The sequence below is a fragment of the Idiotropiscis lumnitzeri genome, chromosome 14, assembly GCF_059441095.1.
Source record: "Idiotropiscis lumnitzeri isolate Australia: NSW breed Sydney's pygmy pipehorse chromosome 14, RoL_Ilum_1.0, whole genome shotgun sequence".
Taxonomy (NCBI): domain Eukaryota; kingdom Metazoa; phylum Chordata; class Actinopteri; order Syngnathiformes; family Syngnathidae; genus Idiotropiscis; species Idiotropiscis lumnitzeri.
In genome coordinates, this window is record NC_142404.1 from 2682156 (window position 1) to 2705777 (window position 23622).

At 40.3% G+C, this 23622-nt stretch overlaps 1 protein-coding gene across 1 annotated transcript in view; it reads right to left on the reverse strand.

Moving 5' to 3' along the window:
• The window catches only part of LOC148323134 (contactin-associated protein-like 5), a 168410-nt gene that overhangs the window by 128032 nt on the left and 16756 nt on the right, over window positions 1–23622 (reverse strand). Inside the window, exon 2 of the mRNA XM_088314685.1 lies at window positions 289–399. Coding sequence (XP_088170811.1) covers window positions 289–399 — 111 coding nt within the window. The remainder of the gene's footprint in view (window positions 1–288; window positions 400–23622) is intronic.

A 23622-nucleotide genomic window follows, 5' to 3' on the forward strand; every position in this document is an offset into this window, starting at 1 on the left:
TAACACAACGTTGACAAGTGTATAAATACTATCAGTTCAAATAACTAACCAATGAACTAATTGACTGAGTAATTTGAAAGTAAACTTCGTAAAACCTGTCAGTGAATTAATAGCAGGGCCGTAATATTATGGATGGAGCAAGGTTCAAGTCAGTCCAAGTCTTCAACAAAAAAAAATCACTGTGGAGGAAGCAGGGGGAGAGGTACAGTGACAGTTTAATGTTTAAACTGATTTTTTTTTTAAACATAGACAGCTGAAGTAACAGCTGGTTGCAGCGCAGACACTCACCGTCTCTCCTGTGCAACTTGGCGTGGTGGGCGGCGTAGCTGACCGACGACTGTGACGAGCTCTGAAAGGACGAGCGCGGCAGTGCGGACACCAAAGGGCCGTTGCAATTATCTGCCGGGGAACAACAACGAGACAGTGACAACAGTGACTTTTATTTTTAGTCGCATGTAAACAATGCAAATGAGCTGTGATGGAAATAATGAGATGCAAAGAAAACATCCTAATTTGGCTGTATTAGAATAAACCTTTGATTTTTTTTTTTTGCTGGCATATTTACATACATACACTGCATCACACTGAGATTTTAATCATGCTCATGACAATGATGCCCTCATTACTCTAGCCGACTGTTTTTGTATTGGTTTTGGTCAACATCTAGAACAATGGTATATATGCAGTCTTCCCTTGACTTGTATAACAAGAAGGCTCAAAACTTTACAACATCACCTGTGAAATTCAGGGTTTTAGAATGCAAACGTGAATGACACTGGAACCAAATATGCTCCATTAATTCATATGTGGGAGAAATTGCTTGGAATTTCCTACCCAGCTTTCCGCAATACACTGTGTTCAAATTTACAGCTTACAAAGTTATTGATTTTTGCATCCATGCATCACTCTTCCATGTTTAGCAGGAATGTTTGCCCCGACTTTTTTTTCCTGACTGCAAATTCATCCACTTTGCAGCTTGTGGCTAGAAAATGCAGGAAGTTGTGAGCGGCAGAACACAACGGTGCAAAGTGCGTCTTTACCTGTCGTCGTTGGAGCTTTGAAAGCGGGGATTAGAGAAAATAACAAGGCTGCCTCACTTATCCAGCTCTCAGATGCTTCAAACAGTCTATTAACCCATGCAGTGACCCTTCAAACGAGACACAAAACGCTCCCGCTACGTATGCGAGTGTGTGTGTGTGTGTGTGGGGGGGGGGGGGGGTGTGCGTTTGTGTGTACGTGAGTGTGGAGTGGTTGTGTGTGCACATCAGCATCCCATGTTGCAATGCAACAGGCGGGAGCTGGTTCAGTCTCGCCATCCAAACCTGTCACTCCTACCCTCTTTTAACTCCCGCCTTTCCACCCTCCTGATGCTTCCTACATCCCCCCACCCCGCCACAATGGGAGCAGCCAGTCGAACAACAGCAGCCACTTCCCAGCTTGGATTAACTGAGTTGTTGCATTCAGGCCCAGAATGGCAGAGTGTAATGAAAACTGGCGCCAGTTTGATTACAATCATCGCTCCATCACTGTTCGCCTGAGAGGCCTTTGCCTCTAGCCAACAAAAAGCCGTATTAGTCTTGGTCAAGTTCATTTATTTATTTATTTTCCTCCCAGCAACAGGCCGTCCATCTGATGAACAATGTCGACAGCATCGCTCCCTTGCATTTTGGAGCGTCCCGCTGCATTCCAACTGACCCGGTTTGATTGCGCTCGCTCACCGAGAGATTTCTACGCTAATCCCGATTTCCAAGTGTGACTAAAGTGGATCAAGCCGTCTTATCCCGAGACTCAAATTGTTGGCGGGGCGGCAACCGCACTCGCAGATGTTCATTGGCGAAGGGGAGAAATGAGAGCACTGGCATGGCATCTTGACACAGCACAGCCGGGGCTATTATGCAAGCCCTGGGCTGGTAATCTGTCAAAAGTATCCTGCCTCCTACTTTTGATCCCTCCGCTGGATGAGCCTCTCAGTCTTATCTCACTTTCCATTTGTTTTCAAGCACAACTCTTTACCGAATGGGACTTTGCTGAGCTTCATGTGCTACACCTTAAATGTGACATTGTATGTCAACAAGTGAAAACAGTCCCAGTTGTCTATGACATGCTTTGGTGAAACCAACCCGAGGATTTAGAAAAGGGGTCTGCAACCCGCTGCTCCAGAGCCACATGTGGTTATTTTATTCTTCTGCAGTGGCTTTTTGTGACTTTGTCATGTGGATAATTAGCGTTTCATTTCAATCTAAACCTAGTTCTTTTGTTTTCAGATGTAATTTGACAGTAAATTTGAAGACTACATTGCTCTTGTAACATAAAAATGAAATGATTGTATTTTTCTGTCACTCAAAATGTGTCACGGGTACCTAATTTTGATTGACAGAGCCATTTAACCCACAGTAAGCAAACCATGGATAAAATAAAGAAAAGATACATTTCTGAAAAAAATGCACGTTGAATGCATAAACTACATTAAAAAACAAAACATCGCTCACGCCTCACAGTTGGAAATGAAGATGACATATCAAGCCCCTATGTGCCGACGCCATAATATGGTAAGGTTCAGGCGAAAAAGTCACAACAATCAGGTAAAATAAATATTCTGATTGGCTTTTGTTTCGGAAATATATATTTTATATTGAAATAGTCCTTTTCAATTCAATTTAACAGCTGACTGTACGCTCTGCATTAAAGTGATGACTGAGCAGAGACCGCATGACTTTTTTGGAGCTCTGTAGGTGGATAATTTAAGTTTGAATTTAATTTCATGAATATGAGGAGGGCTCAAATTGAGATTGAGCATTCACTTAAAGTAATTATTTAAAAAGCTTCAACAAAGCATATTTTTTAGAGTCCAAAAAGGATTTTGTTACATGCAGAAATAAAATGTCTCATTGATTTCATAAAAACAACATACTCAACAGCATACTAGTTTTTCAAGGTAAAAAAAAAAAACTGTGTTACTATTCCGCAATTTAGATGGCATACGAGTTTTGTTGTGCTCTTTGTTTTGTTTTTTTCGTTTTATTTCTAGGGGAGAAAGTTGAGACATCTCTGAGTATTTTAGGTTTCCAACCCCATTCATGAGTAATAAAATGCAACAACAACAGACAACACAAAAAATTGGGTATTTCGTAGATAGTACAATAATCGGGAAGCCACATTTGTAAGTAACTATATTAGTACTACTATATTACTAGTACTGCATTAGCAGCGCCCCACAGAAATGTGCCAACATAAGGCACGACGGAGTGTATGATCATAAATAACTCATCATAACACCTTATCAAGAGCCGCTCGCTGCATATTGTGCAGGGCGCGCTTCGTATGTGGTTTGTTTTTTTTTACTAATTTTGCTAGCTTGTGGGTTAAAAGGATGAATTTTGATGTCAATTGATCACCATTGTTGGACATTATAAGGAATAATTGTACAATGATTTCCATTGGAGAGTTTGTAATTGGTCCCTTTCGTGACTCCCAGCGAGTAGGGGGGGGGGGGGGGGGTGGCTGGCCATTTACCTCATTAAAAGTAGGCATTTTTCAAGTTGTCACTTATTTCCTAATTTCTCCAAAATGAGTCGATAAAAAAAGAAAATGACAACTAATTTACTAGTTTCCTGATTTAAAAAAATATAAATTGAGCTTGAGGATATTGTCATCCTTTATTATTAGCATAATGCGACAGAGACATTTAGCATCTTGACATGCGTCAAGACTCCATCATAGAAGGATGTAACGGAGCAAAGACAGTCACTTTTCATTTTGAAATATTTTTTAGCCTCAAATAATAGAGAAACCGGATGTACTGCAAGTTTTTTTTTCTTTCATCAAAGTGACCTGCAGCTTACTACCAGCTCGGTGGTTAGGAATCCCTACTATGAATGTCAACACAAGGTAAAATCTGTACTGTGGAAACTTTGATTGATCAAACTTAAAAACAAAATTTAAAATATATCAAAAAGCTGTTGTGCTACCAAAGAGGGAGTATCCATCCGTTATCATTGTCAATATCCACACCGCTTATCCTGTAAAGTGTCACGCGAAAGGCGCACCACACTCTGAACAGGTCGTGAGCCAGTCACAGGGCAGAAATAGACACGGTCACCGAGTGGGAACCGATCCCACGCTGCCTGGACGCAAATTACGCGGATGTGCCACTACACCATCAGTGACGAGTGAAAAGGGAATACACTTTTTTAAATTAGCCTGAAAAATACATTTAGGGACAGCCTTCTCTGGGTAAAATTTGTGTGCCAGTGTATTGGGAGGTCTGTCCTATATGTAATGGACAATTCTCACTCTATTTTACAACCCTTGAAGGCTGCTGCACTCCAGGAAAATGAGCCGCTGCTCTGTGCGACAAGCTTTAATTAAAATAACCCAAGTTTCATGAATTACACAGAATCATTTGCCCTCTTTTTACAGCCTTGTTGTAATCATATATTTTTATTACATTTTTTTTTTTGCAGAGATGACAAATTCACACAAATGTATGAATACATACAAAACAAAAACCATCATAAAGATTGGATAATAATTGACAAAATAAATCTTTCAGTGACCCAGATCCATCTGCAAAATCTCATGTCTTGAATGTATGTGACTTTCTGCCATTCGCTGCACATTATTTGAGGTATTTGTCTCCTTCTTTCACGGGTAATGTTCATTTAATCTGTTGCGTATGGTCTTTAGTAGTCATACACTTGTTGGTCGGCATTTGGATGCAAAGAAGTCAGGGAGAGAGACACTTGGATGTTTGGACAATTCCATATTTGTATACAGCGTCATGTACCGTATTTTTTACGGCCATAAGACGCGAGCTGATCTAGCTCAGCTGCTCGCGAGCTGATCGCGCTAGCTCAGCTGCCCGCAAGCTGCCTGCGAGCTGATCGCGCTAGCTCAGCTGCCTGCGAGCTGATCGCGCTAGCTCAGCCGCTCGCGAGCTGATCGCGCTAGCTCAGCCGCTCGCGAGCTGATCGCGCTAGCTCAGCCGCTCGTGAGCTGATCGAGCTAGCTCAGCTGCTCGCACTATCTGACACCAACTCACCAGGCTCGTGCTAGCTGACACCAGCTCACCAGAACTCATTCCCCTAAGAGATCATTGCCGTTGCCAGAGGTGTCACCCCGTTTCAATGACAGATGTCACGAAATTATTAGGAACCACTGCCAATAACAATGACTCTAACCAATAAAAGGTGTCTTGGCAATAGTCTACTAGACATCGTCAGGGGAGGGACTTCACTGGTCACCACAATCCTTAGAGTCACGGTTTCAAATCAAAACCAAAAAAAACTCAGCATACAAGCAAACAATGAAACAAAGAAATAAGATTAACACAAAACATGTATCTCTCATGCCATCTATATACCCAAAAGAAATAAAAATAACACAAAAAGATTATAGCAATGGCTTCTTGGGAGCCATTCAGCCTTAGCCAATTACAGCCATGGCTTCTTGGGAGCCACTCAGACTCAGCCAATCACATGGCTGTTTAGGGAGATGTGCATGGCTGTTTAGAGAGATGTGCATGGCTGTTTAGAGAGATGTGCATGGCTGTTTCGAGAGATGTGCTGTTGTGCTTTGGGCTTTTTGCAGTCTGTTGTCTAAACCTGGGACGTTTCCTGCTTGCAATAACATAAATGATGAGACAGACTACAACATTGTGGACAGCTGCCCTTTTGTCCAGCTTTCTCCTACACCATCACCCAAACACCATAGTCACATAATGTATAAGTCACGGTCAATTAGAAGCGTAGATGACTCAGCCTTTGTCCAGCAGGGTGTGCTAACATGCACTCCGAACAGCCCAATGAGTAAAAGGGTTGATGGTCGCGAGTGATGCTTAGTCCATATAATGGGTGCGTCGCTTTACAAGGCGCATATGATTTTGCGTGACAAGGCTTCAACATACATCTCAAATAACAACCACTGGTAATTTAGAGTGGAGTTCCTCAAGGAAATGTTTACAGTTGACCTAAATCAAGTTTGATTGCTCTTTGTCCTTGAGAGGACAAGATAAAAAAAGGATAGAGTTTTACTTTGTACTTCTTGTATGTGTTCCAATATTTTTGTCCGCATAGGGTACTGCATAGAGTGCTATGGGCAAGGTTATTTGCATAGCCCATTTCAATTTCAAAGGCAACTCTGCGTGCTTTACACAAATTAAATAAAAGAGAAAAATAAGAAAAGTGATATTAAATATTTAAACTATTCATAATTAACTGAAGTACAAGAGAACAGAAAATAATTAAAAAATATAATGGGGTAAAATTAAATAGATTATTATAAAATATGAATAAACTTCTAGTACAATGAGAATACAAATGCAATCATGAAAGGACTGTTATCCACAGTTAAGTTTGCACTTTTTCATCTTCTGACCAAGAAAAGTGCATTGGATTGCCTCTAAAGGTCAGACAGGTTAAATTAGAGTACATAAATGTTATAAATGCAAAAATCAGATCTCACATAACATGCCCAGACACATCAAAAGACTGATATACATCATATGTATCTGTATTATTAGTTTTACGACATATCATCGTTCATCTCAAGAGGTTCTGCATGAAGATTGGTGTGTTGGTTAGGTAGCACCAAATTGTCTATGCATGAAATTATGAAACACTCATTTTAAAAATGATCAATCCCTACAAAAAGGTCACGAACAAAACAAATACTCGCTTATCATCGTCGGCAGCCATGTTTTGTTGTTTACGCTCGACTCGAAAGCTTTGAAGTCAAACCTAATAACCCCCAGACTTCCTTGCTGCGTGAAATGCAGCAAGCATTGGCAGTTGATTCTCAAGTCGTCTGCTGTATCAGGTCTAATAAATGCTGCTTGAACATGTTTAGTTTGCACTTGGGGCTCTCTTAGAAAGTCTAGTCAATAGATCTTTCTTTGTTTATATTCTTTACACATACCACTAAGGTCTCCTGAGCCTAAACCGTTTAGTGATTGGTGGACTCGTATTAGCACTTTAAGATGTATTGTTTAACTAACTGAAAGTCAGTGAGTAGACTTAAATAGTGGAGTACACAACAGGATAACTTTTGTTTCATGCATTTAAGTACTATGATAGTTCCTACTAGTGATACCCTAAATTTACCCAAAAGTTGTACCGTTTTTTTTAACCAACTTCTTTTTTGGAAAACATACCCCAAATTTCAGAGTAATTTTTACGTTCAAATGTGTCCTCATATGTGACATAATTATATTCTGTACGATGCCAGCGCACATTATTTCATCCAGTATCAAAGATTTGCTGTAGTATTCTGAGTGCAGCTGCTAGAATGCTTTGTACTGTAGCTACTCATGGCAGCCACAAGATAGCTTGCTCGTAGCTATATGCTGTTCCTGAACAAAAAGTACTTAAATTGTTCACCTGCTCTATGAAGGCACATCAATATCACCATAAATAAATATATACATATATATATATATGGTGCTGTCAAGCGATTAAAATATTTAATCATAATTAATCACATTTTTTCATAGCTAACTCATAGTTAATAGTATATTTTATTCATTGTAAAAAAAATCCCTTTATTCATTGTAAAAAATCCCTCCCATTTTTTTTGCATATTTTGTATATAATTCAATATTTTATTGAATTGTAATACCTTTGGGCGGCACGGTGGCCGACTGGTTAGCACGATGGCCTCACAGTGAGAGACAGCATCGGGCGTGGGTTCGATCCCGGCTCCGGCCTTCCTGCGTGGAGTTTGCATGTTCTCCCCATGCTTGCGTGGGTTTCCTCCGGGTACTCCGGTTTCCTCCCACATTCCAAAAACATGCATGGCAGGCCGATTGAACACTCTAAATTGCCCCTAGGTATGAGTGTGAGCGCGGATGGTTGTTCGTCTCTGTGTGCCCTGCAATTGGCTGGCAACCAGTTCAGGGTGTCCCCCGCCTAATGCCCAAAGATAGCTGGGATAGGCTCCAGCACCCCCCGCGACCCTAGAGTGGAGAAGCGGTACAGAAGATGGATGGGTGTAATACCTTTGATATATAAGAATAGATTTTTTTGTTTTTATGCAAATACTTTTTTTTATTGAAAAAACAAAGCATTGGATTCGACTCACACTAAGTCACACAAACAGCATCTCAACAGCCTTTCTAAGGGATCAAATTGTAATAATATAAGAAATATAAAATGCCAACAATGTGCAAATGAAATGGGTCAAAATAATGGGCTGTCATGCCGAGGTAGTTGTGGTTACTGAGAGAAGTCCAGAAATTATCTGTGAGTGCGACTGCTTCCGCCTTCTCCGCGTCCTGCAAGTCTTGAATGCGGGTTGCAATGGTGAATCTCAAGTACAATTCATAAGTTTAGTCGTTGGACGCAAAGCGAAGTATTTCAGCCAGACCTTCGTCCTCCACGATGCTAACACGCAGTGGCAACCCACTTAGCTATGGCTTCGGCGAGTCTCTTTTTAGTTGATCCATCCATCGGTTTCTGTCGCAAATTATCCATGGATGCCGGGGTTTGACAAGGGGCTGGAGAATTGGCATCAGCGGTGTGCTTGGCCATCAAATTGTATTTTAAACTGGACATGCTGCAATGGTAGTTCAGTTCACGATGGCAATACACACAAATGACTTCACTCTTATCAATGACACCATTAGGTAACTTTAAAAAAAAAAAAACTATTTCCCGTTCAGAATTGAAATTGCTCCATTTTTTCCACTCGCCATGATGCTTTTAGTTCTATAAACCGGCGAAAACTCTGCACAGCAAACCCATGCAGGCGTGTCCTAAATTTCGCATGCTTATGTTATTTTCCGGCCTCACAAGATCTGGTAAGGTGTTGGAGGTTTTCCAGCATCAGCGCTATGTCATAGGACTACATTGTATACATATATATATATATATATATATATATATATATATATATATACAGTGAACCCTCGCTACTTCGCGGTTCACCTTTCGCGGGTTCAGTGCTTCGCGGATCTAAAAAATATTCGGGGGCATTGTAGTTTCGCCGAGCGGCACGACGGGGCGCTGGAGCGGTTAGACGGCCGGCGTGCGCCGAAGAAGAGCGTGGGCGAAGAGGAGAGTGGACGAAGAAGAGCACGTTCCCCCGGGCACGATTTGGGGCGACGTTTCGCGCGGTTCGGACCGTACCAGAGCTCCGGCCAGCGTGCATGGCAGTTAAGCCGAAGAGGAACAACTTCCGCCCGGGCACTAGCGGGGCGACATTTCGCGCCGTTCGGGACCGTGCGAGAGCTCCGGAGGAGACCGGCCGGCGTGCGTGGCAGTTAAGCCGAAGAGGAACAACTTCCGCCCGGGCATGAGCGGAGCGCGAGGCTGTCAGTTATGAATAAATAAATGAATAAATGAAGAATGCCACCTTTCATTTCACAGGGCACACCGGACGGCGTACCAGCAGGTAAAAGTCGAAGTAATTAAATAAATACAAAAAGAAGTAATTGAATAAATACAAAAATAATGGCTGGGGAATAAAAAAATAATAAGTTTTAATAATAATTTGTTTTTTTTTTTTGTTATAACATGAATTTCACTCTCTCTCTCTACCCGTATATATATATATATATATTTTTTTTTTAAGCATTTTTGAAGGTGCGCCGCTACTTCGCACTTTTTTTTTTTTTTTAAGCATTTTTGAAGGTGCGCCGCTACTTCGCGGATTTTCAGTTTTTGCGGGTGGTCTCGGTCCCCATTAACCGCGATAACCGAGGGTTCACTGTATATGTATATATATATATATATATATATACATATATATATATATATATATTTATTTATTTATTTTTTGGACAGTATGCAGGCAAATAAGACCTGAAAGTTGTGTGCCTTCCTGTTGCAGGACCTTCCTTTTGCAATGACCTTCCATTAAATGTTAGACAAGCCCCCCTCTCTGAAGAAATAGTAAGCCTGATCCAATGAAGCCCAAACTGTGTGAGTGGGAACAATCAGGACAGGGGCTAACAAATCCTTTTAAATGTTTTATATATTTACGTATGCTTGGGTCGTGACAGTTACGATGCCAGAACAAATCCCAAGAGTAATTGATCTCAAACTTCACAAATTGTATTGTATTGTAACTTCAAGCTACTAATGCACAATCTTACTGAGTGGATATAAGCGGGCATGTGTGTGCATCAAAGACCTTTCCGCTGCACCCTGTACCCTTTCAATCTGCAGACATGATGGTCTGCCAAACGAAGCTCATGAAGGCGATTTGCCTGCAAAGCTGCTCTTCAGCCTCGGGGATAACGAAAAATCCTCTGAGGCTGACCCCCATATTTTCTTCGAATCGTGTAACCAATTGAAGCTGGCAACATAAGCACACATGTACAACTCTAAATGCCTAAAGACACAATTTATAACAGATTTATCAAGTAAGTTGCTTTCACATCTGTAGTTATTTGGGGGAAAAAAACTTTTTACAGAAGTTTGATTACTGCATTCAAGACCGGACCAGGAAATTCTACCAATGGGTTTGAATAAAGCACATCACAGACTTTCGGATCTCTGAGAGAAGTGGCTGTTTTGGGGCTTCAACAAACAAATGGAGAAAGAATATACAAACTGTAGAAAATAAAGAAGAAGAAGAAGATTACATCTGTTGGACATCTAAATTATGGTGCTATGAAGTATTGTGAAAGGCAATCCAGGTCAGTACAACATTTATCATAGAGGACAGGAGTGTGACTATATACTGGTTTTATGACACAGTACTAAGTTTTTTTTTTGTTTTTGTTTTCTTTAGATTAAAAATCAAAACTTGCAAAAATGCCAGACTCCAAATTATTACACATGACTGACTTTCAAAACATTTTAAAGAACTGAAAATAATTATTTGTTGCATTGGAATCATGTTTACTGAAATCAAAATCTCTTTCAATGAAAAACATTTCGACTTCATAAAACATACGACTTTTGATAGCATCTTCACAATTGTTATGCCCAGTAAACTTGAGGGTTTGAAAGACTTTCGATTTGAATTTCTTGTCTGAATAGCCTCCCAGAGCTGCTGATTTGATATGAACGTGCCTCGCACCCACTATGATCTTTTGCCTGAAAAGTGCTGTGCAATGGATGGATGGTTGGTGGATGGTCACTGTGGGCTCTATTTTCATGATCAGCCCAAGTCTTGCACAAAGTGCAGTCTTAATCTGTGTACATTTTTTTTGTATTTTCAAACATAGATATGTAGCCGTTTTTTAAAATCAGCATTTTGCGCTGTTGTGTGCGTGGCCACAGCCCACCTGATTGACCGCCAATAAAAGCAGCTCCTATCATTCCCTTTCTTATTGGCACATCAGAGGCATACAGTCTGTGTAATGACAGAAGAATTTTTGCTGGAGTGCTGAAGGTCAAAGCATGAAAAGTACATTTATAGAGAACTGCTGGAATGATGGTTGATGTAATTTCAATCTCGAAAGTGAAGATAAACATTATAGACCACTGTCCCCATTTACCCAATTTTTCAAAATATTAGAAACGTTATTTGTGAAGCCATTGAATGTGTTTATTAATAAAAAATACATTTTTGAGTGAGAACCAGTATGAGGTTAGAGAAAATAGGACTACTTCATATGCAGTGATGCAAATGGTAGAGGATATTGCAAATGCAAATGAAATTTTGAATATTCTATTGCTTTGTATCTCAATCGACAGAAATCGTTTCATACAATACTTCACAGACAATTACTTGGGGAATTGGAGAAGTATGGAATAAGTGGTGCAGCATTTATGGTGAGAAAGCAATTTGGAACATAGACAGCAATAAAATGAATAATATTGTTTCAAAGTGTCTGAGGGTTACTTGAGGAGGACCACAAGTGTCAGTGATTGGTCCAAAACTATATATACTTAAGAAGTAAATATGTTAATTTATGCAGATCACACAAATTTTCTTTGTTCTGGTAAAAATTCAAAAGAACTGAAGTGTAAATTTGGAAGAGAGTTTGAAACTCCTAAGTTGTGGTTTGATATAAATAAATTGTCTGCTAATATCAAGAAAACCAAATATATGGCTCGAAGAAAAAAATAAAAGGGAACATCACACTAAAAGAATTTTAATATCAATATTGAAAAGGTTTTTGTAACTAAATTCCTTGGAGTTATGATCGATGATGAATTAACATGAAAACAGCAGAACAGTGACAATCTCATGTTGAGTCAAAAGCTAAAGAATAAAAATGTGTCTTAATACGTGTTTTAAAAATGGACAGAGAGGGGGCTTGCCTAACATTTAATGGGAGGTCATTCCATAGGGAAGGAGCGGCAACAGAAAAGGCACGATCCCCCCTGAGGCTGCGCCTAATCCTCGACACCTCCAGCAACATTTGGTATGCAGACCTGAGGCAGCAGGCAGGTGCGTAGGGGTGGAGGGTGCTCAGAGAGGTACGCTGGGGTGAGGCCATTTAAAGCTTTGAAGACGAACAGAAGTATCTTAAAGCAAAGTGCACTGGGAGCCAGTGAAGAGAGGCCAAGATTGGGGGGATGTATCTGTCTTCTGAGCGCCAGTAGAAAGGCGAGTGGCAGCATTTTGGACCAGTTGGAGGCGCTTGAGCGAGGACTGGCTGACTCCAAAGTAAAGTGCATTGCGGATTACAGTTTTTAAGTGTTGTTGGGAAAGAAAGGGCTTCACTTTAGTCAGCTGTCCAAGATGAAAGAAGCTGGATCGAAAACAGCACTGATCTGCTGATCTAATTTAAAATCATTGTTCAGTTTAAAACCTAAGTTGGCTTTAGATAAGATGTGAGGGGGCCGTCAGGGGGGCGAGGCCACTGGGACCGAACACCATAACCTCTGTCTTCTTTTCATTGACATTCAGGAAGTTAAGTGACATCTAGATTTTGATATCCTCTAAGCAGGACAAAAGTGGTCTCAAGGAGAAAGTGTCTTTTTTTTTTTTTATCAGTGGGACATCTGACTGTCATCTGCATAGCAATGGAAGGAAATTACATGTTTTCGTAGGATGGAACCTAGGGGCAGCAAGTATAACGAAAACAGCAAGGGCCCCAAAACGGAACCGTGTGGGTCACTGTACAACAAAGCGGCAGAGCGGAACCCTGTGCAACCTAGGCGAACACAAAAGGTCCTGCCAGTCAAATAGGATCGAAACCATTCTAGAGTGCTACCACTGATGCCCACCTGGTGCTGTAAACGAGCCAGAAAAATATTGTGGTCCACCGTGTCAAACGCTGCAGTTAGATCTCACAGATCTTACAGTGTGAGTATTGTTGAATGTACTACTGTATGATGACAGAATAAACAATAAACACGCGAATATCGTAATCCTGAACTCATCCTAAATCTGATCACAATAATCACGATACGATAACCTCATACTACTTTTATCGCAAGAGTGAACTATCCAGACATTCTGACTTCGTTAATTAAGTCAATAAGTTGCGGGATGCCATGTATTTCTTGACTTCTGTTCAATGGTATATATATATATATATAAATATATATATATATATATATTTTTTTTATATATATATATATTTTTTTTTTTCACTTTATTTAAAAAGATGGGATTATTTCAAATTAAAAGTGTCAATCAACAAAGAGAAATTAATTATTGCTCTCCAGTGCCAGGGACACTATGCATTCGTGACGTTTCGCCCTGCCATGGAGCCGGCTGGCTTATCAGTAACATATGGTTGACTCAAAAGCTTAAGATTAGATTTGGGGTGTGGGGGTTGTGACTCTGGCCGCATGATTGGGGGTGGATGGTGGTGTCCAAGTGCCCATTCACAGCGGCCTAACCTAAATTTTGTAATCGCTTTTGAATGTACTTTGGACACACCGATCTCCTGCATCGACATGCCGACGACCCTGTGCCTCTCTCTATGCTGAACTTAAAGGGAATGAGGGGAACCACGTCCATTGGATGGCATAGAGGTTGGCTACATTGCCTACTACAACGACTCAAATGCACCCCTGTACCTACATGAGTGTTGGAAAATCATCCCCATGCCCATGCGCACAGTTACATTGGACTTTGCGCTAGACTTGTGCTGGGCACAAAATAGGGCCCCAAGATTAAGTTGTGGAACAGGTGGTGCAACGCTATTTTGATGAATTTGATCAAAGCGCTGAGCGAGTATTTCACTCAGGAATATAGGAACATGTGAGACAATCTCTCTGAATTATTGTAGAAATAGAATAACTGAACTTTTTCCAGTCGTTGGTTTAGCAGCAAGGCTTAGCTAACAGAATGCATGATCCATCGCCAATGGCTTGGGGCCCCGACCGAGGTGATGCGAACGGAACTGTCAGAAAGCTGTTATCAATCGTCACAAAAATTTGCATGGACATCTCTACTAATGCCCACATAAATATCTCTGAAAACGTCAAACCGATCGCCTCAATATTTTGGACTTAATGGACATAAGCGTTTTCCTCATTAAGCGACATAATCTGTGCGTGCCTATGTAGAGGAAGACGGGACAGTCTAAAACGCTTAATGTTAAAAAGCTTAATGTGGCTTAATGTCATAAACCTACAACCAATCCTGATAAAAATACATGCACATCTCCACTTATACCCACTTCAACCTCATAAAATAGCAACGCAATAGCCACAGCATTTTGGATTTCTGGTAGGGGTGCTTACATTATTTAGGACGACGTCTTGTAACAGGCCCCTCTGTCATTACCCTTGGTTAAAGATTGACGTTGATCATTACTGTCCTGTAAAAAGCACTTGAGATGTTTGATATGTTTTCTTCCGGTTGATAGTTGTGCTTCATTTAATTTGACCTTTAATCAATTGAAGATAGATAGATAGATAGCTCCCCCCCTCATAGAAATCTCCATCAGCTACCATTGTTTGTCTTTGGTTTTCAGCATTGTACAGTAAATTCTCGAAGTTGAAGGCGCGGCAGACTTTTTATTTTTTGAAAAAGCACTTGTCGGACCAGCAGGGACTCTTTCACGCCTTCTGTTTGATCCATAGGTTTGATCTCTCCAGTGACTTTGTCTGCTTATTTTTCTGAATGGTCAATGTTAACACTGATTGGTATATAGTACTGGTACATTAGCTTCTATTATAATCTCTATTTTATATTTTTGAAAGATGAAGAAAACTGTGTTTTTTGAGCGCAAAATTTCTTGTAACACGCTTCAAATGCACAACAGGAAGGCTAAAGACCTGTGAAAAAAACTTCCAGAGTAGTTTTGTTAGTACCTTGAAATCAAAAGAAAACAAAAAAAAAAAAAAAAACAAAACCAAACAAAAATAAAAAAAAAACAAAGCAAATGCAATAACAACCATAAAAAAGCCTCTCTTCCATACAACCTTAACAACGCTCTCATTTATTCTTCTTCCAAGTCCAGATTGTTTCGGCCTGTATCTCATTGAAGAATGGAAGAATGGCCTCCCAGAGAATTGCTGTTCCGTCATTTATATTTCTTTTAAGGATGCACCACAGATTCTCAATCAGATTGAGGTCAGGACATGATGGAGGCCACACCATAAATGTTTCTTCTTTCATATTCTTAGCATAAATTGCATCTTTTACAGAGTCCTCTTGCATGCGAATTATTTTACTGCACAAGGGACAGTTGTGGTTCTATGGCAGGGAAGCATCATTGAAACGCCACATATTTTGCAGAGTTCATCTTCAGGGACCCTAAACGTCTATCCGTCCATCCATTATCTGTACCACTTCTCCTCACTAGGGTCGCGGGGGGTGCTGTAGCCTATCCCCAGCAGTAGGTGGGGTACACCCCGAACTGGTTGCCAGCCAATCACAGGGCATACATAGACGAACAACCATGCGTGCTCACACTCATACCTAGGGGCAATTTAGAGTGTCCAATCGACCTTCCATGCATGTTTTTGGAATGTGGGAGGAAACCGGAGTGCTCGGAGGAAACCCATGCAGGCACGGGGAGAACATGCAAACTCCACAGAGGAAGGCCGAAGCTGGGATCGAACCCACTACCTCTGCACTGTGAGGCCATCCTACTAACCAGTCGACCACCCTGAACTTAGTCCCCCATTCTTCCTGCCAAAAACATCACTCAGCGACCTGCTTGCTGAAGTGACAGCATTGCTGGGACATGATGTCCGACCACCAACCATCAAAAACATCATATCCAGGTTCCTCTTGTGAATCACACATTATTTAGCATTACTATAATTTACTTGAAATATTTCATATCAAGTCAACCCCCCCAAAAGAAATTACTTGCAATAAAATATTCTTTGTGCCTTCAAATAGTCTAAATATGGCATCTCGATTAATATTGCATTTGTGGAATATGAGTTAAGCAGCAAAATCCCCCCATTTCTAATCATCTCAGGGGGCGGCCAATTCGTCACTTTGGTTGATTGTAAATGACATCACAGTTGCTCAGGGCTCAGCTAACGACCAATCAAGACTCAACTTCAGAAAACAGGTGAGCTGAGATTGGTTGTTTGCTGAGCCCTGAGCAACAAGTGACAAAATGGCTGCCCGCTGTGATGTACAAAAGCAGGTGACTTTTACTGCTTAACTCATATTCGACAAGCACAATATTAATCAGAATGCTATGTTTCGACTAGTAGGCCTGCATAGAACATATTCTTGTAAAGGAAATTTTTGGATTGACTTCCCCTTTAAATCATTTTATTTAAATTATGCTCTACAAAAATCTGAATAAAACCTATCTGAGATTGATGTCTATAAAAACAATAGCAGAACCAACATGCAAAATCCACTCCAGAAAAAGAACCCCCCCCAAAAAAAATTTAATCGTACGTACATAATAATTTGGAGCAATGTGTAGTTGAACTGAATCAAAAGCAGTTTCCTTCAAGACATATTTGAATCGACATTCAATTCCACACACTCAAATGAAATTGTTAATGCTTAACCTTGAATCTAACGTTAGACAATGGTTTCACAGGTAACAAAGTCTTGGGAGAGGTCAGCGTTTGTTTGCATTCAACTACTCTTTTTTCGTGGCAGCAGCTGTGTGCAAAGCCAAACAGAAATACTGTCGGGCTTTATGTAGGCTTTGCATTTTAAGCGACGACCCACTCATTTCCCTTAATTGTGGCAGCCATGAAGTGTTTGTGAGCAGTCAGTCACGGAGCGTGGATATTCATCTTGAACGCTCTCGCCACCGCGTTGCTCCGAGTGCACACTTCTTTTTGCCCACATAGAATGAATATTTAAAGCTCGCAATCAGATAAACATGCTTCTTCGCCAGATTGAAGGAAGCGTATGTTTCCACACTGATATTGAGTCTCAGGAAAGTATATGAAAAAAGAAAGAAACTAAAAATAGAGACGGCCTACTAGCGAGGAGCGGCCTAATCCTGCGGATCAATTCTGTGTCTTCAATGCACAGGTGCACCCATAAACTTAGCTTCAAGGCATTTTCACCACAGTCCTTTATTGAACGAAGAAAATAACAATAACCTCTAAGTGACCCAAAGATATACTTTTCCCTTTTTTCTCCGCCACTTCTTTTTGCATCGAATTACACAACCCGGGAGACATTCAGTAGCGTAATGTGAGTGAAACATACACCGCTTGAATTGGAGACGTTTTACATGTTCTCATAATGGTTTCAGTCAAGGTTTTATCGGCCATACTTTTCTCTCAAGCATGTGGAAATGATCGTTTCTTATTAGTACGGCCCCTTAAACTCTCTTGTTGTGCATACATTGAACAGCGAGTGTGTATGTGGAAGTGTGTTTCTTTTAAATCTGAATGACTATACTTTACTTCTATGTTACAGTTTGCCGGTGCTAAAAATGTCAGTCAATTTGTGCATGAGTAAATTCTAATGGTCATTGACTACTTTGGATTGTTAGTTACTCACATTTCACGTTTACCCTGTGACTTCTGGTGTTATTTTCGCCCGTCTCTCTTCATTTCAGCCGTAGATAGAATGAAACTCAATAATGATCCTCAAAATAATAATGGAAATACTACCAATAATAATTATTATTATTTATTTCGCAGATGAAGCTAAATCAAGGTACCAAGGGGAAAATGATCTACTTCTCAAGCTCTAATGCAGTGGTGTCAAACATCCGGCCTGCGGGCCGAAAACAGGTTTAATCTGGCCCAGGAGAATATTTGAAAATGAATGAAAATTTGAAAATGCAAGAAAATGATTTGATTCAACCACATATTTTGATTAGGACTTTTTCCTGCCACTGGATATTTGAGCTTCATTGTATTTATTTATCAATTGTTGGTTCATATTATTCTGTGTTCTATAAAAATAAAACATTTCAAATATATATATATATATATATATATATATATATATATATATATATATATATACAGTGAAACCCCGCTACTTCGCGGTTCACCTTTCGCGGGTTCAGTGCTTCGCGGGTCTAAAAAATATTCGGGGGCATTGTAGTTTCGCCGAGCGGCACAAGGGGGCGCTGAAGCGGTTAGACGGCCGGCGTGCGCCGAAGAGGAGAGTGGACGAAGAAGAGAGTAGACGAAGAAGAGCAGGTTCCCCCGGACACGATTTGTGGCGACGTTTCGCGCGGTTCGGACCGTATCAGAGCTCCGGCCGGCGTGCGTGGCAGTTAAGCCGTAGATGAGCACCTTCCCCGGGCACGGGCGGTTCCAAGCGGCCCCGAAGTTTAACCGAATGGAAGCTCCCGAGGAGGAGGGCATGCTCGCGTCACAGTAAGCCGAAGAGGAGCACCTTCCCCGGGCACCGGCGGAGCGCGAGGCTGTCAGTTATGAATGAATAAATAAATAAATGAAGAATGCCACCTTTCATTTCACAGTCATGATCCGTGCCTGTCATGATCCGTGCCTGTCATGCCGCGTGTGTTTTTGTTTTTTCAGCTGTGTGGGCGTTCCTCCAGCGATCGTCTCGTCAGCTGCTGCGAGACGCGCTGATTACACTGACTATATTGTGATTATAATAAATATCTTTGTCTCACCACCTTTTTTCCCGTGTCTGCGTTTGGAGAGTCCTGTTCAATCCTCCAGCAGAGCTGGAGGATCATAACATTCACAGGGCACACCGGACGGCGTACCAGCAGGTAAAAGTCGAAGTAATTAAATAAATACAAAAAGAAGTAATTGAATAAATACAAAAATAATGGCTGGGGAATAAAAAAATAAGTTTTAATGATAATTTTTTTTGTTATAACATGAATTTCACTCTCTCTCTCTCTACCAGTGTGTATATATATATATATATATATACATATATATATATATATATATATTTTTTTTTTTAAGCATTTTTGAAGGTGTGCCGCTACTTCGCACCTATATATATATATATATATATATATATATATATATATATATATATATAGGTGTGAAGTATATATATATACACAGTGTTTTTTTTTGTCTTTTTCTTTTTTTTTTTTTTTTAAGGTGCGACGCTACTTCGCGGATTTTCAGTTTTCGCGGGTGGTCTCGGTCCCCATTAACCGCGACAACCGGGGGTTCACTGTATATATATATATGGTTTTTTTTAATAGATGGCTTTTATATGTTGCAAAATATTTACAGTTGACCAGGACAGCATGCAATGCGCTTGTTTACTACTGCATATTTACATATTGACGCTGATTGCTTTTCGTTATAGATCATAATTTTACTGGTCCGGCCCACTTGGTGATAAATTTTTCTCCATGTGGCCCCTGAGCTAAAATGAGTTTGACACCCCTGCTCTACAGCTTCCCCGTTTCTGTTGAGTGCCTGTACTTCCTGTCATGTTTTTTTTTGGTTCTTTTCTTTGGCTTCTTGGTTTCATTCGCCTTGCTGAGCGACCTTTTGTGTTGTAAGTAGATTAAACGGACCATGTTTTTCTCAACCTTTTGTCTGCTTTCAGTCCACATCAGACCTCCGTTGCACTTAATCCATTTCCAACAACTATCTGAGCACCTTATAGGTCTTCCTTAAAAGAGTGAACGAAGTAATCTAGAAAGACACAGTGGGGTGCAGACCTCTGTCAAGGCCATATCATTCTAATGTATATCCACACAGGATCCAGATTATTATCAAAAAGTTAATTGATTTATACCTTTCATATAATCAATGCAATGGCTCCTCTTGTCAGTTATTAATGATAACAGCCAATTGGCACAATATAATTTGAAAAAGAAAAGAGAAACAATCCACAGAGTCAGAGAATAATTTATGGTACACATGGGCCCAAGCACAAGCTGAATGTTTGCACCATATAATCAATGTAATGTATGCCAGTTTGCACATTCAAAATGAAAAATAATCCACAACAAATGAGCAACAGAGATAAAAAATCCTCAGTCATGCAAGGGCACACAAAGTATGTGTCATATAACACAATTACTCCTTTTCTCTTATTTATGATGACTGCTACATTGTGCAATAGAACCAAACAAAAACATCTCTACAAAAAAAACTAAACTACCACTGGAATCCTCTAAATGTCCATTTTACTTTATATGAGCAAGGCCCTAACTGTCAAGGCTTGATTATCTGACCACAGTAATGCTAATCAAGATTCAAAATAACGACGAGAACGTCGTTCCATGATCATCCAAACTATAACACTGTGCATGCGCTTAGTGGGCCTCTCAACCGCAGCATCGATAATATCAAAAGGCGCAGCAACACTATCGCATAACATGGCAGCCCGCGGACTCTCACGTGCTGTCGATAAAGGCCTACTTGATACTTTGCGTGAACTATCAAGCTTCGTTGTTAGGTGACCTCTGCTCGCGCGAGCCAGTTGACGATTAACGGCTGGATTCAAGGAAGCACTGCCGAGTCAATACAACTTATTTGAGAAATGCCGCCCGTTCAACTGTCGTGATTCATTTCTTCCAGTGCCGATCCTTCTTCTGACAGGACTGATCATTCTGGGAAGCCTGTGGGATATTTGACTGAAGTAGCAAACCGCTTATAAGCGACTGAGTGCGTCTGCCAAAAGAGTTCTTATGAGATTTTTGACAAATTGTCGCGAGGAAGGGGGCAGGGGGGTCCGCTGGGGGATGACAGGCTGATGATTAGCATCAATAAGAGCTCAGTGCAGCACTTGTACACTGGTTGAAGCATATTATCTCAAGGCATGCACATTTTAATTACCACCTAACAAGCAAAAGATTCGCAGGTGCAGGTACAACTGACAAGAAATAAATGGCTTTTGTCAGTTGTTCTCAAACTTTTTTACACCAAGTACAGTGGAACCTCGGTTCTCGAACGACTCTGAGGTCGAACAAATCGGAGTTCGAACAAAAAAAAAGAGAAATTCTTGCTTCGCAGTTCGAACAAACATCGGAGTTCGAACGCCGGTATGACGGGTGAGTGCGCACGCGAAGCGTGGGGGCTGAGCGGCCAATTGACCAATGGGCGTCGAGTGAGGACGTGCTACGTGCTGCAAAGTGTTTTTAGCCCCTAATCATGGCTCCCAAGAAGGTCGGTGGAAGCAATAAAGATGCTACCAGCGAAAAAAGAAAAATAGTGCGTACAACTGTCGCATTTAAGAAAGGAATCATAGCAAAATATAAAGGAGGTGTGCGAGTGTCTGATCTGGCTAGGGAATACAGCATGGCGAAATCTACGATCAGTACGATACTAAAGAATAAGGAGGCTGTGAAATCTAGTGATGTGGCTGTGGGAGTGAGTGCTTTAAGCAAGCAAAGGCCGTAAGTTTTGGAAGAGGTTGAAAAATTTCTGATGATTTTCATAAATGAAAAACAGTTAGCGGGAGATAGTGTTAGTGAAGAGATTATTTGTGCGAAAGCACTAGAAATGTACAATGATTTGTGAAAGAAAGACTCGTCGCTCATTGTTGGAGGATCTGATTTCAAGGCTAGCAGAGGATGGTTCGAAAAGTTCAAGAGGAGAAGTGGCATCCACAACGTGGTTCGACTCCCCCCCCCACCTGCGCCTTCTGCTGACCAGCACAAAGGTAAAAAAATCCTATTCATAATTCTTTTCTTTATCTTTTTTTTTTAATTTTTACACGTTCATGTTAGCGTAATCTTTCGTACGGAAATGCATGCATAAAATAATGTATAAAATACTAAAAAGGTAAAAATTCAGGGTGTTGGAACGGATTAAAACGATTTACATTATTTGTAATGGGAAAAATGGTTTTGGAGTTCGAACAATTCGCTTTTCGAACAGGGTACTGGAACGGATTATGGTCGAGAACCGAGGTTCCACTGTATGTCCTAGAAAATTCCTAGCGCTCCAAATACCTCTATCATGACCAACATTAAAATATAGTGAAGTTCAGGTTGAGGTTTTATTTCTGATAAATAAATTCTTGTAAGCCAGTATAACATTATGCAGGCGTTCAACTTTAGCACCATACAATGTATCAAAATTAAAAAAAAAAACACTTTGTAAAATAAATATCAATTGTAAATAAAAGTAACATAAAATATGTAGCCAAATGGATGTTTAGAAAAAAATAAAGTTCCTAAAGATTTAATGCAAATGTATTTTAAAAGTTGAATTGAACTGACGAAAGAATCGGAATGCGACAAACAAAACAGTCGTGAAAACCAGTTGCAGACGAAGGCACAGAAAACAGTCAATAGCGCTATAAAAATAATTTTAAAAAATGAATAAATAAATAAGGGAGAGACATGGGGTTCAATCGAAGCAATTGATTGCGTCTGAAGTGTGACCAACACACAATGCTGTTTTACCTTCTGCAAACATTAAGTCACATTACGTCGTCTTTTGTGCACATGCATATCACTTCATGGAAGCAATCCGTTCACATTAGAAGTTTGTTGTTTTAATGTGAATGACTACATAGAAAGATTGCATTGTGCAAAATGACATTCACGCCCTGCAGTGTGAGCGTTGCCGTTTTCCACGGCTTGAACACTAACACTGTGTCATGATCCTATGTGTGTGTGTAAGATAAACTGTTTCTGTTAAATCACAGGCGATTTCGTGAAGCCTCCAGCGCACACCAGCTTGTCATCATCATTAGTTTGGTTCAAAAGGACTTGAAAGATGGAAGCTAGTTGCTGCAATGTTGTTTAGTCTTGACATTTGCCAGTTTAGTTTTTTTTTTTTTCCATTTTCATTTCATGTCCTTGTATAGGTTATGTCTCCTTTTTGGTTCCTCTTGTCACTTCCTAGACTTATGTGCCAGTAGTTTAGAACCGTTTTTATGTTTGATTTCCTCTCGCCATTTTTATTGTACTGTGTAGATAGGATTTTCTTGTTGCACTATATACTTTGGTCTAGCTGAGGCAGCTGAGGTTTTTTTTTCTCAAATGTTATTTCTTTGTTTCCATGGGTTTTTTTGTTGTTTGTTTTTGTTTTGTTTTTTTATAGTACACTACTATACATTTTTTTTGTCCTTGTTGGCATCTCGCGCTTTCAGTGCTCTGTTCCACTTTTTTTTTATTCGCTTTTCCTCCCCATCAACCTTTTGTTGGCAGTTTTTCATTCTTTGTTTTTTCTTGCTAGTGTTGTACGTGCTCCCTGGGTAAAAATACATTTGCTGATTGGTTGCTCTATTTGAGTTGCCTCTGCTATTTTGCATTCAATAGTCTGTTTACACATCCATAACAAAGTTAAAGATAGACAATGGCTGAATAGAGAGAACTAACTGGTGGACTTGAGAAAGCCTGCGTAGCAATCACTGACACGATAGGGGAGGAACGGTCCGGTGTTCGTTTCTCTAAAAATACAGCACTTC